Source organism: Perna viridis, chromosome 3, assembly GCF_037379345.1.
Source record: "Perna viridis isolate PV_CMFRI_1.1 ecotype Kerala chromosome 3, ASM3737934v1, whole genome shotgun sequence".
Taxonomy (NCBI): Eukaryota; Metazoa; Mollusca; class Bivalvia; order Mytilida; family Mytilidae; genus Perna; species Perna viridis.
In genome coordinates, this window is record NC_142447.1 from 5,665,104 (window position 1) to 5,675,222 (window position 10,119).

Here is a 10,119-nt window from a genome sequence, read left to right on the forward strand (position 1 = left end):
ATCGATATTCTCTTTTTATTGAACTCATGTTTCGGTATTCGAGTTGTTAAATACCGGAAGTCGTCGTCTAATGTGAAGATTTTTAACACCGGAAAACTTTTTTTGGTGTGTCTTGCAAATCGATCAACATCCGATATAAATAGTAAATATTTTTATTCATGTTAAAAAAAAGACTCACCAGTTTCGAGTTATTGGGATATACATTGTTAAAATAATAGAAATAATTAAAAACACATTTATTACTTAAAAATAATAATAAAATTAAAATAAATAAATGCAAATAAATTTATGTACATTCAATGAACCATAGGCGGATCCAAGGGGTTCCCGTACCCTCTTATCAATTTGCAAAAATGAAAATAGCTTATTTTTGTTTGTAAATGCGAAAAAAATGGGGGAAAATTACATAATTTATATTGTGTAGCAATTAGAACAAATTATATGCAACACTTGCTGCTGCGATTCTGTAAAAGTTGTTTAAAAATAAAAGACCGCATTTTTCTTCGACCTTTATTCAGATCCTGTTCTTGTGCTATACGAGGAGCAATGCGAAAAAGGGTATATTCGTTGATACCAGTTTCCGGCCCTGTTTTATATTGGAATATTTTAGTTGTGAAATTATAAGAGGCCAATATCTCCCGCAAAGAAAAAATAATGAAATCAAGTGCAGGCGATGTATGCAAAGGTTTACATAATAAATAATGCAATATTAATTGTACAAAATGTACATGTTGATTTGACCAAGTATTTTTTCAGGGACGAATTTAGTATAAACCAATTCGGAACATACCCCTTTATTTTGAAATAAGAAGCACAATTTACAACAAAATCAAATACACAATTATGAACACAAAAATCTTAATTCAATTCATATTATATAATCCCTGAGATAAGTGAACCTTTCGTGAAATGGTATATGCAATTAATGTAAAAGCCAATCTCCTGCACATACGGTATATGTTTACACCTCTGTCACACTTAAGTGTTAAACCCCACCTTTTTGTGCAGGTAACTACAGTACACCGGAAGCACTTTCGCAGAGTTGTAATGAGTAGTGCTCATGACATATGAATTTTTCCACATCCTATATAGCAGAGCCTTATTATAAGCTGGCGGAGTGATACTAATTACGTGGTAAATCAGGAGGCGGTTATAGGTCTGCGAAGGAAATCGTGTAGTCACAAGGAGACTGAGGAACACATTATTCTTAAAAACTATTTTGACCATCGTACGTCTGCTTCAGTGTTTTCTGTTTCTATCTTTTTTATAAACTCTTCGTTTTTGGTTACCTCTCCGTCCTTTGTTAATAATTCTTCGTCTTTTGTTTAAACGTCGTCTGCATTTTCGTCGCTGTTTTTTGTTGCGTTTGTTTTTGCACCTTCGCCGTCTGCGCCTTTTCCCGCGTCTGTTTGATTTCCGCTTAACTGTGGTGTTTGTTTTGTTTACACTTAGAATGTTTGCATCAGTATATTCTGTTGTTTGAATTTGTTTTTCGATGATTGAGGGAACAGTAGTTGCCGTTGGTTGATTTTTTTCGTCTGCTTCTTCAAGCACTGGTCGTACATTCTCGGTCATTTTTAAAACCACATTTTTAGCATCGCGTAAAGCCAAGATAGTTCTAAATATTGCTTCGCTGCGGTTGTTGCATTTTTCAGTCTGACACCCTGGAAGATCCAAGTTTAGCGCATTTTGATTTCCGTTTTCAACTATCTGCAGTAAATACAGTTTCAAATCACACAAAACTTTTGTGGACAACATTACCAGCTTCTCAAGTGTTCTGGCGTTCAATCCTTTCGTAGATTTCAGCCTTCTTAGTGCATTGTTGGTTTCGTTATAGGCACAATATATCCAACGGATCTGAAACAAGAAAAAAGCAAAATTATATGCTTACGTAATCATACAGACATTTTTACAACAACATAAACAAAAACAAAAACAAACAAACAAAAAAAGACGTTAAGGTACTCGGTAATATTTTAATCCAAGTCGCTCATGATAAGTATAATTTCAAAAGTATAATTGTTAGAAGCATATTCCTTTCCACGTTAATGCTAGGTGAAGAAGTACTCCGCCGACACTTAAACAATAAAAAAAAAAAACATTTCATTTATGAAATTACGTAACAGATTTATAAAAAAAACTTTTTCACATTTCGGCATGCATCGGCAAACTCTGTCGGTTCAAATCTATTCAATTTTGTGGTGGACAAGTTTCACACATTCATACCCATCCAAAATTAACAACCTTAGACAATATCATAAAATCCTTACTTTGTCATTTCTGTTGGCTAGATCACAAGACACGTGTCTCTCTGTGAATGGTATTGGTCCAGACAGATATTTTGTCTGTAAATAGAAAAAAATAAAAAATCGAATTAAGCGATTTGAAAATAAGAGACAGTTTTACATGTACACAAGTCATGTACTTTTCTTAATCGTCCCATGGATAAGAAAAAAGTACCAATCAGGTACACCCGTGCGTATAGCCGGAAATTTTCGCGAGGTGTAATTTACGCTATATTCTGTTTTGGGAAATCGCGAAAATAAAAGCTCGTCAAATTTTATTCAACATATTTTTTCATATGATTTCCATTCCATTAAACAATAAAGACCGTGAACATATAAAAACCCAATTCAAAATGCAAACTGCGAGGTTTGGCACCCGCGAAAACTACCCGCTATACGGTATTGCAAATTTCTATATTGTTGTACACGTGCCTCTAATCAGCATTATAATCAAATATATAGGTAGATCTAAATCCAAAACTTAATTGTATACAAGATGTACTCAAAACCAAAACTATCGAAATAGGAAGTCAAATCCATCAACAAGAAGTTCCACCATGTACGATATACAAGGAATGCAGTCTCAGTGTTTTATGGATTCTGCAATTTGTAATACAGCACATGTTGATAAATATGATCGATAAAATCTGATGCAATGTATAATAAATTGGGTCAGACAAGTCTGACTAAGGAGTTATTTGCGTTATTACATATAAGTTTACTAGCTCAGGTAGTACGCGAGAAATCATTCATAGACTCGAAAACAACTTAATGATGTTGGGTGCTCTGTCATTGAATTTTGCTTCAGATGATTTAACCAGACACTTTTCTTGTCCAACTTTTCCTACAAATTGAAAAAACGCTACGATCGACACATCTTTACCAGAATAGTCCTTTTCGCATTGAATGCATGGTAGTCCATGAGCATGTCATATATATATATGCAAATTTGCAACCTCGCATCGATTCTAAAGTTGGGGTATAGCTTAGACTTGATACATGTATCTTTGTATTAGCATCGTTCCTCGCCATGCATGCTATGTATCTACAAAGTAATCCAATACCATGTAAGATGGTAGAGTTGCCACATCCCAATAGACTTCTTGAAGTAGCTGTATTTGTATACCGTTGCAGATCCTCTTCTGTCCTCCACGATACAATCAGAGGTTGTCCTATCCAATTACATCATGTGCTAATGTTTGCGCTCAAGATTTAATTACGAAGAATTATTACTCGGTTAACGAAAGCTATATTTTTAATTTAGCCTAATTGAGGGGGTGACATAGACCATTTGACCTTGTGTAGGCGGTGTTGTCACAGAGAAGAGAAAGGATTCGATTCCCTCTGAGGGAGCGACCCAATTTGCATCGCAAATTTGCAACTTCGCATCGATTCTAGAGTTGGGGTGTAGCTTAGACTTGATTATGTATATATTTAATACTTCTGCAAGAATGTTTCTATAGTTCTACCCCTAAAATCATACTTATCGGAGGTAAATGCCACGCATGCTCATTGCCTACCCTGCAATTAACACGAAAGAAGATATAGAGAAAACCATACTGTTTTCTTGTACGTGCATGTACACGTACCAGATAAGCATATATTACAACATATATGTATTGGGAAAATAAAATTGCAACAGTTCCTTTTACAAACGTACCTCTTCATAAAATGATTCATTCAGTTCGTCGAGTAAAAAGGCCAGGTCATTAGCTACAACATCGACGCTTACACCAAAATGTAACGTAGCGGAGAATTCTATTAGCGAATAGAGAATAAAAAATGTCAACCCTACAAAAAAAACCAAATATCTAAATTAAGTCACAAAAATGTAATGTAGTGGAGGATTCTGGTAAAGAATGTCAACCCTACAAAAAACATAAGTAAATTGTACATATGTAACTGTATGGAGTCACCAAATGTAACGTAATAGAGCATTTTGGTAACGAATGTCAACTCTACAAAAGCACAAAATAGCTGGAGTAACCAAAATGTCATATACTAATAGAGCACGTTGGTAACGAATAGAGAACAAGAAAAGTCAACCCTACAAGGAAAGGAAAAGTTAGATCTACCAAAACGTAATGCATGCCACTTTAGGGCAATATGTATGAATTTTCAGATTCTAAACTTACTATAATATGTCAATTTTCCCGGTGACGATAGACCCTTTTGTGCTAACTGTGGGATTATCGATGATCATGCGTAGAGCATGCTCAATATACTGATTCGCGAGGAAAATTCTTTTGTTCTACCCAAGCCCTGCCTCGCGAACTGTATACTGAGCATGCTCATCAACTTACATGGACCGCAAAAGGGTCTATTGCTCACAAGGTAATGCTTTTATTAGGACATTTACAGCTGGGAAACACCAGGATAATATATAAGGCGCGGAATTACTCAAAACTTTCATTATTCAAGGAGATCCCATATTATTTCTGGACCTCAAAAATTTAAGACGCTCATGAAATCGAATTTTGGAGATCCTGAAATATTTGAGGACCTTCTGAAATAATACACTTATTTGTGGAGGTCCTGAAATACATGTAATTCAGGAGGTCTAAAATCGAATTATGGAGTCCAGGAATATTTGAAGAGGTCCTGAAATCGAATTGTGGTTGTCCAGAAATAATTGAGATGGTCCATAGACAATTACATCCTTCGTGGATGATTAAAGACCTCTTTAAATAGTAATAAGTTTGACTAATTCCTCGCCTCATAATAATTTGCATCATAACATAAAATTTTAAATAATATGAACTTTTAACAACGTAAGAGTAGTCGATTATTGAGAGAGATGTCTTCATATTAATAACATTGTTACCAAAATGCACAAAATATTAGAATAAAATGCCAGGGTCCAGTTCGAACTTTTTAAAAAATCACATTATCTGTCACAGTGGCTGAATGCAGTGTACGACTGTCTGTGACAATTACATAGCAATATTGTATTAAACTGCATAGGGTTTCTTTTTATTGTTTCTGTGTTTAAATTTTTTAACTAAAAAATTACATTTTCACCTAAAAGCACCTTAATAATCATATTGATTCTTACGGTGTATTTTTCTGGTATCACAGAACACAAAAAAAAAAACAATAAATTGTAATAATTGCATACAACAGTGCTTGTTCGGGAATACCCGACTCCAAGATTAGACAGTATTCAATATATAGCTAAAATTTAAAAAAAAAAATTTTAACGACTTTTTGTTGCTTCTTTTATTTTTACTTTTCCTTGCCTGGTTTTTTCACCACCACCCCCCACCCCCACCCCCCCCCCCCCAAAAAAAAAAAGAAAAAAGAAATGCAGATTTTGGGAACAATGGTTTTCTAAATAAATGAAAATTTCGAACGTTTAATCAATCCTTTTAAACTGGCCCAACATGTGGTCAGAATTCTTGGGAAAATAGTCCAAGCGCTTTCGTGTTTGATTGTGAAATAATTTCTAAAATTTAATTCCATACCTCTCATTTTTCTTGATTAGTCTTAATGTTCTAGGACTCATTTTAAAAGTGAACAGATTCATTATATATGTTAAATCACGGAAATCTCAAGAGTTTCAAAATCTTCAACAACGTTAGCGCGAAACTTTTTGATGCACGATGGCAAACTATTGGACCGAAATGTTTGCTTTTGAAAAATTACCTGGCCCTCTAACTCTATTTATATGATTGGAAATTTGGAAATTTAAATAGGTTGGCGAGATTTTATTTTATACGCGAAGTACTAGGATATTTAAACTGAATTACACTTGTATGAAACTGAACATAAAATAAGAATTGCAAATCGAAACATAAATATATTTAAATTCACAAAATCGATAGATATGGAAGTGAATTAAACACTGAAACGCTTGAAAATAGCACTTATTTATCAATTTGAAATATGACACAGAAAAAGGAAAAGGCGACTTGAATAGCCTTTGAATATTTGTTTGTTTTTTTTTGTAAACAGGAAGTAACATTTTTTAAAATGTTATGTTGTTTCGTATGCAACAATTTCGTTATACATGTATATGGGAATGAGAAGCTAGGAAGACGACGTATTGAATAAGGCACACCAAAACAACATAATTTAAAAAACGGAAATGCACCTTTGCACGATTACTTTATCGCAAGTCTTCTATGGCGTTTGATCGAATCCCAGCACAGTGAGACCTGTCTAAACCGAAACCCTTTTGGACTTTAAGTGTAAGTGTTTGTAAGAATCATGCAAAATAAGAAAATCAAAAACATGCTTTTCAGAACCCCACCGATCTGACAATATAATTTCACTCAAGGATGCTTTCTCTATTTGGAAAGACCATTATTTGATCTCTGCATCACTGGCTTTGCTCAGAACATTTTCAACAGAATCTTAGAAAAATGAGGTTTTTGACAGAGTTATCATTGCATTTCAATGAAATTTTAACTCAATGGTGCAGGCGATATGGAAAACCTTTTCTGTTTTCCTTGATTCTGATGGTGCAAATAGTCAAATCACACTATCAAAATGGTGGGTTTTTCACACCATGTTTCGCCTACTTCCTGATTCTTAGAAGGACTGACACTTAAAATTGGTTCGATTTAGATAGGTGCACGAATTAAATTACTTAGATTCAAATTAAATTTAAGTAGCAGTTTTTTTTTAATCAGACAGATATTGATTCATGCATGTCAAAAACCCACCGAATTCAGTTTTATTTCTTGTTCAGAAACAGTTACTGGTCACATAACCAGTCTTAAGTTTTTCATTTGGTCGTTGTGCTTTTGAAAAAAAAAATTATATATAGATTGTATATACAATTGGTACTCTGCAAGAGTTATTGTTCTTGCTTTTGTTTGATTTGGTTGATTTTAGTGGAAGGTAAATGTATGATTACCTCAAAAGTACAGAACTGAATTCGGAAAGTATAATTGTCACGTAAAATATAACATGTAGATTGACAAATCGTTTGTTCGGTGGGATTTCTTAACCATGAATCACTTTGGTGTGGACAGTGTCTAAATTTTACATGGACCTGAACCTAAATTGACGTAAAGGAACTTCAAAAAGGTCCTGTTTAAACAGATTTTCGGATTATTTAGTTTTAGACAGATATCATTGTAGTGCCAACCACCGTATATTTCCGTCCGCATTATTCATTGAACAGAAAAAATAATCTCGTTATGTAGACTCCTTTTTGAAAGATTTACACTTCTTTAACCTTTCGGTATTCTATAATTTAAGTATAAGTTCGTATAAAATTCAGACATTGCCCACATAGTAGAGGTGATTCATGATGTCGAAGCCCCCCCCCCCCCCAACAAGAACAAGAAATAAAAGTAACTTTGGGTTTTGACAACAGTGGTGGATCCAGAGGTGGGTGCATGGGGTTAGCAGGCGGATCCGGACGTGGTGCAGGGGTTGGCAATTATGTTTACACTCCCTTTTTATTGGAAAATTTGTCATTTTCATATGTAAAATTGACAAAAAAAGGCAAATTTTGTCCTAGCACCCGCTTTTCTGAGGACACCTAGCTAGCCCCCTCCTTTTCAAAGTGTCTGGATCCACTCCTGACAATTTTGTTTTGTTTTACCGATTTCTTAAGTGTATTACACTGTAGCAGTTACCCGGACGATTCTATCTCTATGGGCAAGCAAGCCTCGTTTCCGGTTTATTTTTTATCCGATTTTTTTCCGACGCAATCGTTACAGTTTCGCATTTTACCCTTTGACCTTAAGACGCCCTTCCAAGGAAACGCAAGTCACCTGATCGCAATTCTGTTTCCCGATAGGCAAAAAAACTGCATAGTAAATTAAAATTGCGTGTCGTATGTTATTTCCTGAATGAAATGTAAAAAAAAAATATATGTAACAAGAACAAATTTTACTGCGTCGTCTTTCTTTTTTTAAAGATAGTACTTGTTTACTTTTGTAAGCATCATAAATGGTATTAAGGGACCCGTTTTGGTAAATTCACAGGTTCACCTGGCGATACTTACTAGCCATTTTCAATCTGCATGGATACTCTACTGGAAACGTAAACTAGATGCTCCATGTGCCTGAATCGATCAGCTTGCTTGATTAGCAATATTCTATTTTTTGTAAATGCGGCCATGTTTTTTTCTTGGATGAAAATTCCTAACGTTAATTTTTATTTTAAAGTAATCACATTACAAATAGCAAAAAGACGTCGAAAAGGGACAATAACTCCAACATGGCATAGCAGGTTAACACGAAAAATCACAGATAGATCTCATGATGCTGAACACTTTTACCCAAGTCAGAATTTCGCTAGACCTATACTCAAGAATCTTCTGGATGATCTCTCTGTTCTATTTAAGTACCAGCGGTCATGTTTTTCGACGGATCAAAAATCCCACATCAGTTCTAGACTTAATACCCTAGTACCCCCTTCGCATACACGAATCTTTCTTACGAATCCTTTCGAATCACTATAATTTACAAGATTCGTAAAACTTACACAAATCCTTGCGAAAGAAGCCACTTTTACGGGTGATTTGCGAGTTCTTTACGATTGGTTACGAGTATGAACGAACATTATACGATTGACTAATTATGATTGCTTGCGAATGGCTAAGAATTGATGATTCGTAAGTGTATGTAAGGGTTGTTAACAGGGCCGGATCTAGACACTTTGAAAAGGGGGTGTGCCAGCCGAGTTTCCTGAGAAAAAAGGGACTTTTTTCCCCATTTTTTGTCAATTTCAAACATGAAAATGACAAATTTTCGCCAATTCGCCACTGGTATAATTGCCCGGTCTAGTAGTATCAGAGGAGTGGATTTTTGAAAGTAATAACATTAAAATAGCAAAAAAAAAGCATTGTACAAGGGCAATACCTCCAACATCATGAACATGACTTAGGTAGTACAATATAGTTAAGTCATTTCTGAAAATTTGGTCTCATTTTGTTGAAATAAAGCTGTTTTGAGGCAGTCCGCACAAAAATTTCCAGTGTGTTGTCATAAAAAAGTGCATATTTTTGAAATCATTGGTGTGTGGAGGTTCAAGTCATTTATAAGTAATTTAGTGATTATTGTTATAAAATCCAGTAGCCATGGTAACATACTGAAAAAAATATTACTGATTTTAAGTACAAATCAGGGGTGCCTTTCCAAAACTAACAGCCAATTACTATGTTTTATAAAATATCAGGCACTTAGACACTACCACAGGATGAAAGAATGCATGGAGTAGGTGGGAAAAGGGTAAAAATAATAAGACCCTTTTCGATTCATTCTCTCACAATTTTAGTTCCAAACGTTCGTGCGAAATAAGGTATTTTGAAAATTAGCCATCTGATTCTGACGAGAGAACCTAATACGGCAGGGGACTGAAACGTTCCGGATACCATTCTTCCTTTAAATTACACCTTTTTACCTTTACATATATTACATCTGTCTATGTATAAATGCTTAACTACATTTAGTCAATATATCCACCAAATTTCAACTTTTAATTTTAAGTTTTACAAAATTTGACGTGGGTAACTTGGTGTGCGAAACAGTGCGCCTTAATGTAACTGTATAGTGCACCCTTAGCAGATTTATACGAAAAAATTGACCGTAAATGGATGTCATGATGCTGAAAACTGTTAGCCAAGTGAGAATTTTGCTTAACCTTACGGTTTTATAGATACATATGTTTGTGCAAAAAACCTTCTGTCTAACCCCTATGTTCAACTTTTAGTAACAGCGGTAATGTTCGTCGACGGATCAAAACCTCAGTAACATTCATAGGTTTAATTTGGTTCTGATTGGTTTAGTAATGTCAGAGGAGAAGAGTTTTGAAGAGAATAATATTAAAAATAGCAAAAAAAGTTGATAAAGGGCAATCAACATGGCTTAGCAGA

At 34.6% G+C, this 10,119-nt stretch overlaps 1 protein-coding gene across 1 annotated transcript; it reads right to left on the reverse strand.

The window, feature by feature from the left end:
* Positions 1–244: 244 nt before the first annotated feature.
* LOC148620781 (uncharacterized) lies at positions 245–5,780 on the reverse strand. The gene is made up of 4 exons (XM_088574580.1): positions 5,750–5,780; positions 3,946–4,076; positions 2,271–2,345; positions 245–1,857 (listed from the first exon to the last, which is right to left on the reverse strand). Exons 1-4 carry the CDS (start codon positions 5,754–5,756, stop codon positions 1,240–1,242), a joined length of 831 nt encoding a protein of 276 aa, XP_088430706.1. The 5' UTR covers positions 5,757–5,780; the 3' UTR covers positions 245–1,239.
* Positions 5,781–10,119: the final 4,339 nt, after the last annotated feature.